Below are 13,041 nucleotides of genomic sequence, written 5' to 3' on the forward strand. Positions count from 1 at the left end.
CTAGAATAATTTCAACTTTTAAACAAAAAAATGAACAGCAAAATAAAATGTAATTAGTCTGAAGACATTATCAAATATCCCGTGGAACACCAACTTTTTATAATCATTTTTAGCCGTAGATTTTTGTTAATCAAACAATCGTTGGCCCCGTTGGTCAAATCAAAGCCATATACATATACACAGGTGTACATGTATGATGCATGATGCATCTCTCTTTTTAGGATCAGAATATAGAACATGCATGCATCTAAATCTATTCCATTTCTTATAATGTTTCCACCTTTTAGTCTCCATATTTCATTTTACTTTGGTCAACATTAACAATATTATTATTGTTATTATTATTTACAAATATTAATCCATTTCTTACGTACCTTATAGATAGATATAAGAACAATTCGCTCAGTGCTATTGACTAGAAAAAAAATAAACAGTGATTCGAATCGTTTGACTGCGATTATGATTATGGACCGGCAAATATAAACGTGCTGAATAGAAAATATTACCGGCTGTTCACAGACTATGATAAAAATGAGCTTTGAAATAAAATTCCTAGTTAACTAGAAAAATCACACTGTATTTTAACCATTTGACAACCATGATTGATTAACATTTACATTCTTGAGACTTTTACATTGTGAAAGAAAGAAATCGTTAACACTTCAATTCCTTTCTTATAAATCTTTGACTTCAAGTTAGAAAATATTATTGTCATATTTGGCACAGAAAAGAAATCTAAATATAAATTTAGCATATTGTCTTAAATTCTAGTCTTTACATTTTAAAAAGAAAGAAAGCGTTACTTTCATTCCCTTTTTATAGGACTTTAATTTCAAGTAAAATAATAATTAATTTCATATTTAGCATAGAAAAACTCGAAATATAACGAGCATAATGTCATTCAAACCGCATGAAGAGTTCCAGCTTGTTTCTGCCACATGGTTGTTCATTTTGTGTCGCATACTCCGTATTATCACCTCCTTTGCTTCTTTTATTAATAACTTCGACACGGTATGTTTGTTGGCTCTTGCTGCTGTAAATTTGGTTTTAACAATTCTTGCTGCAGTACTTGAAAATTAAAAAAATCATTTCCATTTCAAACAAGAAGAATAAGACTAAGTATAATAAATAAATTTGGTTTTGGAATTGTCTTTTATAGTAGATTTTCTTTGTTGACCAGGAAAAAGAGGAAGTATATCTCATCTTTTTTACCTATTATACTAAACTCAATTCCTCTACTTTTAGGATACTTAGAAATAATTTTTTTCACTTATGTTTGTAACTTATTTTTTGAGAAATCAATTAGCAGGCGCCACGTGTCATAACTGGATAAGTGATATTTTTTTTTGAAAGATAAGTGATATATATTCGATAAAGGTGGAGCTTCAAAGTTAAATAAACAGTAAACACTCTTAGCTTCACATGTTTTATCACCTCAAGTCTGTTTCCTTGGTAATTATTTTACAAGATTATCAACACTTCAGTCTCTCTTTCCTCCGTTGATGAATCATGAGTGTGAGAATGTGTAAAGCTGAGGTAATAATATTTTATCTATTCCACTATTAATTGTTTTATCTTTTGTATCGAAACTTCATTTGCTCTTTTTTTTTGGTTGGTGTGAACTTTGTTACAGCCTGCAAACTGGCAAGCATCACTTAGGAGTAATATGACCAAACAAGATGTAAAACGTTCTCCGGTTTCTCCATCATCCTCGAACAAGGCGTCTAAATCTTCCTTAGTGAACCAAAAAACATTGCTACAGCCTGTAAAAGGGCAAGCATCACTTACAAGTAGTAAGACCAAAGAAGATGTTAAACCCTCTTTGGTTTCTCCATCATCATCGTTCAACGCGTCTAGATCTCCATTAATGAGCCAAAAGACTTCGTTACAGCCTGTCAAAGGGAAGACATCACTTACAAGTAATAAGGCCAAACAAGATGTTAAACCTTCTTTGCTTTCTCCATCATCATCCATCAAGGCCTCTAGATCTCCACTCGTTAGCCAAGAAACTTCAAGACGTGTTGCTTCGTCGGCTAAAGAGATAAAAGATGCTCACAAAGAAATAACCAAGAACTCAAGTTCGAGCAAAGGGAAAAGAAATTTCATTCTTACGGTCGAACTTCGAAAGAAGATTATCACATTTAGGGGCATCATTGACCTTCCTCTTCTCACCGGTCATCTTTCCATAACCACTGTAAGTTTAAGATTTTCTGGGATAATAATTGGCAAGAGATTAATAATATAGCATAATTATCCTGTTAAAAAAAATTATAAGAGATTGATATGTTAGTGATATCTTCTTACCCCATATTTTGTGCTTATTCTTTTGCTCTTAACTCTATTGATTCTTCCTCTGATACCATAATCACAAAACTATGAATTACCCTAGTGATATCAAAGAATATATAACGTATCTAGATATTTACATATTAATCCCTAACACTAATCATTTATTCTTACATAGACTTCATATATATGGGAGTTTTTATTAACAAAAAAAAAGAAGAAGATGATACTAACGTAAAAGAATGTGAAGAAGTTTGTAACTATCTACAAATCGAAGTAACGATTAAACCAGCTTTGACGAAACCGTCACTTGAATTGTTTCACACGTTAAATATAATTGATCTTTTTGTGTGTGTGTGTGTGTGTTTTTGTTGGGGCTATATTGCTAGCTGGTGACGCGTACGATGGAAGATCTCCATGAGCTATGTCCTGATATCGTCGACAGCTCGCGTCTGTTGGATATAAAACATGCTGCAGATACAGATGAGGTTCTCATCTCATGACTAAATCAAGTTACGCTCTAACCAAAGTGTGATTATTTTGTTTTTATTTTTTTTCTAATGAAAACTGCTCTTACAACAGTTGCTTGACCAATTTTACAACGCTTTGAAATCAATTGGAGATTCATGGATAGATGACCATGAATGGATCATCAAATCCAAGTATAGGAAAAGTAATAGCCTTAAGAAGAATCTATCTGATCGACTTGGTAAGGCATTCCAAAAAAGTCTTGTGATTCTTTGTCATACAAAAACTTTGCACCATTTTGATTGTTGTAGTAACACAAGAGCTCTACGGATTTGATTTATTGCAGCTGAAAAGGTGATAGCTGCATTAGATGGACTGATAAAGGACATGAATGAGAGGCTCAATATGACAGAGATCAATGAAGAGAGTAAAAAGGTTACTACTCCAGAGAGTATAACACCATCAAAATCAGCCAGGAAGCAACCGATCAGGCCGAGTAATGTTGGAGACGTTGCAATTTCTGTTTCAAACTTCCCAAGAAACTTGAGAATGCAAGCGCTTGTAAAACTGAGTCCTATCGATGTGAAGCGACTCAGTATCCAAAAGAGTATGTGCCAGGATGAAGCTCAGAGCAATAATGGTGCTAATGATAATGATAAAGAGAGTGTAAAGGAGAAGCAGAAGAGTGTAACAGAGAGGATGGAGAAGACGGAAAAAGCAAAAGAAGCAATCCTTGAGAAACAAGATAGTGTTAAAAGCTGCTCAAAGGGCTCAGAGAAGTCTGAATCTGTCCCTGAATCTTTGGCTCTGACTACTCATTCAGTGAATGCTACACTACCGCCCCCACAGAAACTTCCAATAGCTGCTGCAAAAGGACCAGCTGCGCCACCTCCTCCACCTCTAGTGGCGGCAGCACCCCTGCCTCCACCACCAGGGGCTGCATCACTATTGCCTCCACCTCCACCTCTAGTGGCCGCAGCACCCTTGCCTCCACCACCAGGGGCTGCATCACTATTGCCTCCACCTCCACTTCCAATGGCTCCAGGAAAAGGACCAGGCGCACCAGCACCACCACCACTTCAAATGGCTCCAGGAAAAGGACCAGGTGCACCACAACCACCACCACTTCCAATGGCTCCAGGTGCACCAGCACCACCATTTCAAATGGCTCCAGGAAAAGGACCAGGGGCTCCCCCACCACCACCGCCACTTCGCTTGGGAGCCAAGAAAGCAACTAGCAAACTGAAGAGATCAAAACAACTAGGGGAACTCTTCAGATTCCTGAGGGGGAAAATCGAAGGTAAGGATACAAAAACAAGATCCGGTGGCGCTGGAGGAAGCAAAGTCGGGACTCCAACCGGGGGAAAGCAAGGAATGGCTGAAGCTCTTGCTGAGATAACAAAGAAGTAAAAAAAAAATAATCACATTTACAACTAAAAAGGATCAAAAACTGATACATTGCTTTTATGTTTTTGATGACTACAACAACACAGGTCAGCTTATTTTCAGCAAATAGAAGCGGATGTGGAGATGTATATGAAAGCTATCAATGAGCTGAAAACAGAGATCTCCAGCTTCAAGAGCAAGGACATGGCAGAGCTTCAGAAGTTCCACCTGTATATAGAATCAGTTCTTGAGAAACTAACAGATGAAACAAAGGTCAGTGACACCAATAACAACAAAGTGTAATCCCATTAAAATTATCACAAAACTTTCTTTTCATCAAGTATGTTTGAACTTTTGATTAGGTTCTAGCGAGATGTGAAGATTTCCCGGAGACTAAACTTGAAGCGATAAGAATGGCTGCTGCCTTGTACTCCAAGCTTCAGGGTATGATCAAAGTGCTCAAGAACTGGGAGATTGAGTCTCCTGCTGAAAAACTTTTCGATAGGACTGAACGTTACTTTGCAAAGGTAACTCATATGATCAGTACTGCTTTTACTATATAGTTTCCTTGCATTGAATTGATCTGAAGAGTAATGATTGAAAACAGATCAGAAAAGAGATTGACAGTCTAGAGCAGACCAAAGTAGAAGAAGAAAAGAAGTTCAAGAAACATAACATCCATTTCGACTTCGGTTTACTTATTCAGATCAAGGAATTAATGGTTGACATCTCATCAGGCTGCATGGAACTGGCACTAAAGGTAGTTTCTAACTTTAAGATGAAAACCTTGTAACTTACCATATACTTTTTGCAAACATCTGATCAAATGGAATCTCTTTGGTTCAAAAACTCGCAGGAGAAGAGAGAAGCAAAGATTGCATCAGAATCACGCCAAGGAAAGCAGTGCAGAATCAAGAACAAGACTATAGGATGCGCAAAAAAGCTGTGGAGGGCATTTCAGTTTGCGTTCGGAGTTTACACATTTGCTGGTGGACAAGACGAGCGAGCTGATAAGATTACCAGAGAGTTGGGTAATGAGATCGAACTCATCCTCGACAACCAATGATTCATCATGACCTCACCCCTGCCTTTTAGTATTATATGTTTCATCTGAAAATGTCAGACAAATATTTCAGTCTCTTTAGAAGAAACTTAAAAGTGAACAAGTGATTTGGATCTCTAATATCTAACAAAAATGTTGTAATCTTATCTAATCAACAAGAAGCTGTTGTAATATCAAGCTAAGGCCATTACAACTTCAATCTCCCAGAATAAAATAATCAGCCATTCATTGTTATACAGGCGAGTATTACGGGACTCATGTCCGGGATATCAGGATCAGTTGTTTTTGCCATACTTTTTTTAGAACTTGAAAAGTTATCAGATTCAATTCAAAATTCTAATCATCGTTTATACATACACCAGAAAGTAGATGTTCATATAATCACATAAGGACAAATTAAAAAAAAAAATAAGTCGTTAAAGCAAACTTTGTATATATGATGATCAAGGGTATCAAGAAAACTACAAAAGAATTGGAGTTTACAAGTAAAAGACAGCTAAAACAACCCTAAGCCGTGACAGACAAGGAAAAACAAACTCTAAAACAAAGATTTTGAACATACTACTTGTATAGCCTTATATCATACAATGAACATGATCACTACTATGAACTATAGAGTCTATGATCACCAAAAGTCAGTGATAACCCCCAAAGCATTCCAAGTTTTTTTTTCTTCCAGAATCTGTACAAAGAAAAATGAGAGAAGAAGAATTGATTTGCCCTTTCTGATCCCTTTCACGGTAGTTTGCAGGATTCAATTACTTCCATCACTGCTTTATGTGTCTCCGGAGGGATCATGTTTAGAGTCGTGTGAAATGCCTGAACAAAACAAAGAACACAGTACATCAAAAGATGTGGAGATTTCTCTAGCCTGGAACCGAGCAGCCATAAGGGGTTAAAGAGTCACACGTACCACAAATCTCTCCAAGACCGGTACTAAAATTGCGAGATTGCGTTTTGGGAGATAGTCTTTGATGGAGTTGCGTATACTTCTACTGCTAGAGGATCCAAGAACATGTTTAGTTTCTAAGAAAGTTCATGTGCATTGTGACATATAATAAGATCGATAACGAAAAAGACCTTTCAGTTGAAAGAAAAGCGAGGAGTAGAGCAGAGTATGCCTCCACTATCATCTTTTCCGCTTCCTTTTCCCCTTCTAAAACAGCTTCTTCGTCATCCTGAACACCCAAAAACAAAAATCGCAGGATTTATAAATAAAAAACCTTTTCTGGGACGAGTAAGAAATATTCAGTTGCTGCCTACTCACTAAGGTGAAAGGAGTTGTTTCTTCTTTGGTGTCTGCTGATCCTTGATTGGTGAGAAAGATTGAACATAATAAAGGAATCATCTCCTGTTCACTCTCTTGCAACCCTTCTGGTTTTGTAATAGGAACACTCGCTGAAGCAAGCCGTGATCTGAAAAAAAAAACAATACTTACCTGATTAGAGAAAAGACGACCAAGAGTATATGACTAGTTCAACTTGTATTGACTCAACCACACAATGGTATCAAAATTCTGATTCAGAATTTTTGTGTACCTGTTCACTCCGTCTTTCTCAACCAAATTTACCAGCAAACCCAAGATAGCAACAAGAAAATCTAACTCCTGATCTGTAAGATGTTTCTCTTTCTTCTGATGGGAAGATCCTGTCTTTTCCATCTCATTGAAAAGAGGAGATCTTGTGAAAGACGGGAAGTGTCTGGCAATTAACTCAGCCATGCTTTCCAGCCCTCTGCACCCACCAACTTGCCGACAACCGATAGCGTTATCATTGGTTAAGTTCATCAAAACCTGCAAATGAAAAAAAATTATGAACTAAATTCGGGCTGTAGACCAGCACACAAATGTTAAAAGACAATAAGAACATTACCTTAACGGCTGTTAGAAGGCAATCAGATAAAAGACATAGACATTCTTCATCAATGTCATTTGTTGTAGATACTTGCAGCGATATACTGCAGTCTCTGCCACTTGATTCTTCCTGGGAATTCAACCTATGGTTTGATGATTCCTCTTGGCTTGGGAACCGCTGATACAAACATTCATCTTTACTTTTCTTGTAGCACCCTTTCTTCTTTTGAGATCTAGGTTTCTTTGGCTTTACAGATGCTAACGCCCACTTCGAAGGTTTAGAATCTTCCAAATCAAACGCAAAAGGATCTTGGTTTTCTTCATCTAGGAATGAAAATTTTCCATTTCTTTTACCACTTTGTTCTTCAACTTGACTAGTCCTTGAAGTACTTCTGGCAATGCCACTACCCAAAGACGCCAATCTGCCTGCAAACGAACCAGCTACGGATGAACCGACTCTGGTCGTTGACTTAGTGGGCTCATTTCCTGACACACTTGATTGATAACATGACGTTGATGTAGGTGGCGAATCTAAGTCGATTATGGATTGACTTCTCTGGGATAGACTCCCATTCCTCGTGGAGATAGAACCAACAGTTGAGCACGTATCTGAACTTATTGTCACGACCTCATTGTTAACTGCAAAAGATAGAAGTGGCAAGGGATTTAGAGAGACATAGTTAGGAGATAGAGACTCATTTGTGATTAAGAAAAATAAAATACCTCTACGATCTGCTACCAAGATACCAGCAATTGAACAGTGAGGAGTTACATTGTTCCTGTGAGGACTTGAAACTTCTCCACGTAAGTGAAGACCTAGCATCAGTTCAATCAGATATCAGGATAAGAGCTGATAGGACGGGAAGATGTCATAATGTGTAATAATTCAAAACCAGAAATAGTATCAATAGCGAACCTGAAAGCATCTTAATGACACTTATTGTGAGCTCTGTGAAAGACATTCGGAATTCACGAGAACCCAAACATTTCTTAAACCCGAGCAAATGATTCTGACAAACAAAATTAGCGTTACAATTAATATTATCTCAGGCACTGAGTTGTATACATTGCAACTTGATAACAGCTGACTAACGTCAGAATATATATAAGAGATACCTGGTTATCTGTGCTGAGGAACGTAGCATTCTCCATGATTTTCAGACATTTCAAAAGCAACATTAAAGTCTGCTTATGCAGGCTATCTTTCTTATCCTGATAGGGCAGTGTGTCGCATTCCACCCAGCGCTGCATATAGAATCTGTATTAGATTCTCTCGCTGAATATAACATTATGCAATTGCAAACTTCCCGCAGTCAAAGACAACTAGTGCAGGTTATAACCGTCCTAGGTAACTACAGACCACCGTTTGCATCCTATTATTGCTGCAGATGAAGAAAAGAAAAGCATGATCATACCTCCATTACAGTGTGACAGTCCATAACAACCTCAAGGACTGCATCAAGTCCTCCTAGTTCTCGCAGTTTCTCCTTGAAATTCCCTCCGGTCTTTTTCACAGAACCGGAAGTATCTAGGTGGGGGAAATGAAATACACAAAGGATCACAATATATCAATGGTATACTGAACCTAAGGAAGCAAAATAAATTACTGGAGAGAACACTATCTATTATCAATTCTAAGATGATCTCAGAATAGTTAGCTAGTCATTATTTCCAACAGGAGAGGCAAAACAAAAAAAAAATCAAATACCATCAAACGAAATTTTGGATAAGCACGCCCTCTCCATAGTCAACAAAGCCACCCATTTCGTACTTAGCTCAGGTCTCGTTGTTTCGGCTTTATAGCTATCAGTAGATCTCATCTCCTTGCAATTAACTAGAAGTTCCTGAACACTTGAAAGTATAACGGTAGAGCTTGGATCATTCGTTTTCACTGCATCCTGTGCTGGACCAACATCCTTACGTAAAGATAAGAGCTTAAATCCTATACTGCGTGGCTTCCCCTGGGTGCTAGTGACAGTCACAGGTTTCAACAGCTTTATCAGAAACTTGATGCACTTGGGTGATTCCATAAAGTGCTCGTCTTGACACTGGAATCATGAAAATGAAGAGGTCAGACTGTATGAAACATCAAACAGCATTTGCTAGTCACTTACGTCAGCAGTTAGGAGAAAGAAGAGGGTGGCTGCGGCAAGATTGCTTGGCATGTCATCGAGGCTAAGACTCAGAATCGCATCAATTATGGTTTGGGAGATCCTGAAACAATTAGCTCCCACAAAATTAGGGTAATCTCGTCCAATAGCCCAGAACAGAGAACATCGATGAATTTGTATAAATTTGTGCCCTAATCCAGAAAGATCGAAAATTTACGAAAACCCAGAACGCAAACAGATCGATTTCACAAAACCCACATGAAAATTCTCAAAATTTGTGAAAAAAAAAAATTGAACAAGAAAAAATCAAACCCTAGAAATGGGCTAAGCGCGTACCCTTGAGCCCTCAATGAGCGGCGCTGGTGCTGAGAAGCACAAATCGACAGGAGAGACGACAAACTCGCCCTTCTGATCCTAACCTGCTGCCCATTCCTCAACCCATCAAGCGCGAAGTTAACCTCGTCCTCGTGCTCCATCAGCTCGCCGAACTCCTGCGCCTCGAGCAACGTGGAGGTGAAACCCTCGCCGTTCCTCGATCTCTTGGCCGCCCTACGCGGATGATCCTCTCGGGAATCGGACATGGTGGAAGAAGAATGCCACGAATCTTGGCTGGAGAAAGGGAGGAGAGAGTAGTCGAGGGGTTCGATGTCAGGCGACGAAGAGGAGGAGAGATACTCCGCCTGCGAAACGGTGTCGTTGAGAGAGTCGGATAGGGTTCTCGGCGGGATCCCCGGCTTGCGGCGGCCGTAGGTTCGCTCCATCATCGCCGAGTCGTTGAATTTGGGGGTGATTTTAGGTGAGAAATTAAGAGAAGGGTAAAATTGGGATTAAAAGAAAAAACTAATCGTAAGATCTCTTTCTAGCTGAAGAAGAGAGCCAGCAGCAGAGACAGTGGCTGTTTTTTAATGAACCTTTTAAATAAAATAATAAAATGTTTTAAATTTTCATTAAATGTTGATATTCGACTTTTACAAAAAAAGTTAACCAATGTTTTGATGGTTTTTAATTAAATAATCCGAAATTATGTCCCAGAATTCTCAAGTATTTTGTAAATAAATACTGGAAAATATATGGTTCGGTTTTCAGGCATTATAGAATGGTTTTTTTTTTTTTTTTGTGCGACTCATTATAGAATGGTTTAATTGGTTGAATTGAGTTGTGACAAAAGGGGTTAATGGAGTTGTTTGGTTTTGTTTGGGCTTGAGAAACCCAAAAGTACATATTCTGTTTAGTAAAGGGGTATATGGTAAAATAGCATAGCAAGCCCAAGAAATAAAGCACTGATATTTGCTTTTATAAATAGTAGTAACATGTGTTTGTTTGGGCCTAACCCTGAACTTTAATTTTATGTTCGAAACTACAAGTTTGCTTGTTTTGACTTTAAGTGACAGTGTGACACGATCCTGTAATTTCTAAACTTTGTTTAGTTACTTCTCCATTTGAGTAGCAAGTAACAGGACTTGATTAGTAATCGTTTTGCTTGTCATTGTGTTTCTTGTTTCCAACTGTAAATCAACAACATGTAGATGATAAACCATTGTTAACGGTTTATCTCATAGTAAAAGGTGAACCCTTGCAGGCAAAGGGTACTTACCGAGATTTACCAGTGAAAAATTAGAGAACTAGTAAGAAATTTTATTTAAAATAATTCGTTAAATTAGTAAACAATATTTGCAGTTAACACCGTTCAAAGATTTAATAAAAAGAGAACGAGATGTGTCATAGGGGAATGAAAACACAAAAGTCAACTAAAGATATCAATCTTTAATACCTCTTGAAGATTTAAATTAATTTAATGATATGGTTAATGACACTTTTAGCAAGCAATGGTTTCATTCATTCCTTGGATATATTTAAAGTTTAAAGAAAAGGAAAGTACTTTCCTAATAATAAAGGCGGGACCCCAACCAATTCCGGCTCTTCGTTCCTACGCACGACAAGTTCTCCTAATCTATCTCTCTCTCTCCATGTTCTGTCTTTCTCTTTCCGCCATTTTTCCGATCAACTTCTTCTTCTTGTCGATGCAATGACAACTCCACGATCGCCGGCGACAGATTTCTTCGGAATATCAAAGACAGCATGCAAAGCATACAAATCCATCGTCAAAAATTTGCATCCTCTCTCTTCTCATCGCAAAACCGACTCTCACTCCGACAACGATTCCGTACGTCTTCTCAGATCAAATGCTTTCTCTCTTCAAAATCGATCGATCAATTTTACAAATATTTGATTTTTATTATCATTAAAAAGAAACTTTGAGAATGTAATGAATTTTGATATATATATTTTTTCAGACAATCCACCAGAAATATCTAGAGGAGAAATTCGCGGAGGAGGATGATCTCATCGCTGCTCGGAGAGGTCTTCGTTTACAGAGCATGGACGATAGCTCCGTCTACAAACGCCGCTCTTCTCTCCTCTCGAAATCCAGCAGCCGCCGCAGCCACACCCCTCAAGCTCGTCCCACATACCTCTCCTCCGCCTCCTCCAACCGCCGCTCAGCTTTCTCGAGAACCACCAGCCGCAGAGACGACGGCGGAAGCAGCCACGGCGGAGGAGGCCGCGGATTCTCCCACGGCCTCAAATCTCGCCCCGTCTCCAACAACGCGAGCCCGATGACGTCGCCGTTCACGAGCCCGAGAGGGAAAGATCAGACCCTGGGCGATCTGTTCGGGTCCGCGCAGGGACTGACGTCTCCTACGACCTCTACCCCGTCTTCTCCCAAAACCATTTCAAAGAGCCGTAGCAAGAGAGATAAAGACAGCACGGCGTTTTCGAAGAGCACGAGCACGAGACGTACGGGTGGATCGATGGGGAAGAGCGTGAGCAGGAGGAGCACCACGCCGATAGTTTTCTCGCAGTCGACACAGCCGAAAAAGCCGCCTGCTGTGGAGAAAAAGCTTGAGTGTACGTTGGAAGAGCTCTGCCATGGAGGAGTCAAGAACATTAAGATCACTAGGGACATCATAACCGATGAAGGGTTTGTCTCAGAACTCATTTTCTTTAACTTTTGTTAGGAGTTAGGTCTAGTGGATATAAGCACAATGCAATAAAACATTAGTATTGGTATTCAAAAATTTAAAAAGTTTTTTTTACATAAGCATGAACTCTTAAACTATATAAAAAAAATTATTAAAGTTCTTAAAAAAAATGTTTGTAGCTCTGAAATCTCAAATCTAGCTCTTAGTTGTTGTGTTATGCCTTGGTCCATTCATTGTTGTTTTGTAATGAACAGGTTGATTAGGAAACAAGAAGAAACGTTGAAAGTGAACATCAAACCAGGATGGAAGAAAGGGACCAAGATCACATTCGAAGGAGTAGGTAACGAGAAACCAGGCTACCTCCCTGAAGACATCACATTCGTGGTTGAAGAGAAGAGACATCCTCTGTTCAAAAGACGCGGTGATGACTTAGAGATTGCGGTGGAAATTCCACTGGTAAAGGCCTTGACGGGATGTAAACTCTCGGTGCCGTTACTGAGTGGTGAGTCAATGTCCGTATCCGTAGGAGAAGTGATTTTTCATGGGTTTGAGAAGGCTATTAAAGGTCAAGGTTTGCCTAATGCTAAAGAAGAAGGTAAACGAGGTGACTTGAGGATCACGTTTCTAGTGAATTTTCCTAAAAAGTTGAGCGAAGAACAGCGATCAATTGCCTATGAGGTCTTGAAAGATTGTTCTTGGGCTTAAAGGTTGATAATAATAAATGGGTTTCAAGCCATTCACTTCTTGTCTTTTTCTTTGTATATAAGATTCACGAGTTGAGGCTTTGAAGTTGTGTTTTGGCAACACTTTAGGCTTATTTCTTACATATTATCATGTTTTTCTTAGAGTGAGCTGTTTTTATATGATTCTTACTGTGAATGATACTATTGTTCG

The 13,041-nt window shown here is 38.7% G+C and overlaps 3 protein-coding genes and 1 long non-coding RNA gene across 6 annotated transcripts; 2 read left to right on the plus strand and 2 right to left on the minus strand.

The window, feature by feature from the left end:
* Positions 1 to 1,404: 1,404 nt before the first annotated feature.
* On the plus strand, positions 1,405 to 5,396 carry LOC108863409 (uncharacterized protein At4g04980-like). Of its 3 annotated transcripts, XM_057006655.1 has the most exons (10): positions 1,405 to 1,536; positions 1,634 to 2,194; positions 2,676 to 2,774; positions 2,869 to 2,995; positions 3,101 to 3,811; positions 3,860 to 4,160; positions 4,248 to 4,413; positions 4,503 to 4,667; positions 4,748 to 4,900; positions 4,997 to 5,396. In XM_057006655.1, exons 1-10 carry the CDS (start codon positions 1,510 to 1,512, stop codon positions 5,204 to 5,206), a joined length of 2,520 nt encoding a protein of 839 aa, XP_056862635.1. In that variant the 5' UTR covers positions 1,405 to 1,509; the 3' UTR covers positions 5,207 to 5,396. The 3 variants fall into 3 exon arrangements, with proteins under 3 accessions (XP_056862635.1, XP_018493333.1, XP_056862636.1); XM_018637831.2 differs by having other exon boundaries at positions 3,101 to 4,160; XM_057006656.1 differs by lacking the exons at positions 1,405 to 1,536; positions 1,634 to 2,194 and adding an exon at positions 2,461 to 2,562 and having other exon boundaries at positions 3,101 to 4,160.
* LOC130510348 (uncharacterized) lies at positions 1,624 to 2,373 on the minus strand. The gene is made up of 4 exons (XR_008944024.1): positions 2,305 to 2,373; positions 2,113 to 2,210; positions 1,918 to 2,033; positions 1,624 to 1,763 (listed from the first exon to the last, which is right to left on the minus strand). It is a non-coding gene; the product is annotated as an uncharacterized LOC130510348 (long non-coding RNA).
* Positions 5,397 to 5,612: 216 nt separating the features above from the next.
* LOC108814180 (wings apart-like protein 1) lies at positions 5,613 to 10,058 on the minus strand. The gene is made up of 13 exons (XM_018586695.2): positions 9,503 to 10,058; positions 9,170 to 9,269; positions 8,764 to 9,103; positions 8,471 to 8,583; positions 8,172 to 8,300; positions 7,972 to 8,065; positions 7,779 to 7,871; positions 7,075 to 7,694; positions 6,742 to 6,995; positions 6,471 to 6,618; positions 6,284 to 6,381; positions 6,117 to 6,198; positions 5,613 to 6,022 (listed from the first exon to the last, which is right to left on the minus strand). Exons 1-13 carry the CDS (start codon positions 9,928 to 9,930, stop codon positions 5,939 to 5,941), a joined length of 2,583 nt encoding a protein of 860 aa, XP_018442197.2. The 5' UTR covers positions 9,931 to 10,058; the 3' UTR covers positions 5,613 to 5,938.
* A 992-nt stretch (positions 10,059 to 11,050) lies between these two features.
* LOC108854885 (uncharacterized) lies at positions 11,051 to 13,029 on the plus strand. The gene is made up of 3 exons (XM_018628563.2): positions 11,051 to 11,330; positions 11,461 to 12,146; positions 12,402 to 13,029. Exons 1-3 carry the CDS (start codon positions 11,193 to 11,195, stop codon positions 12,850 to 12,852), a joined length of 1,275 nt encoding a protein of 424 aa, XP_018484065.2. The 5' UTR covers positions 11,051 to 11,192; the 3' UTR covers positions 12,853 to 13,029.
* The last annotated feature ends 12 nt before the right edge of the window (positions 13,030 to 13,041 follow it).

This window comes from Raphanus sativus, chromosome 1 (genome assembly GCF_000801105.2).
Source record: "Raphanus sativus cultivar WK10039 chromosome 1, ASM80110v3, whole genome shotgun sequence".
Lineage (NCBI taxonomy): Eukaryota > Viridiplantae > Streptophyta > Magnoliopsida > Brassicales > Brassicaceae > Raphanus > Raphanus sativus.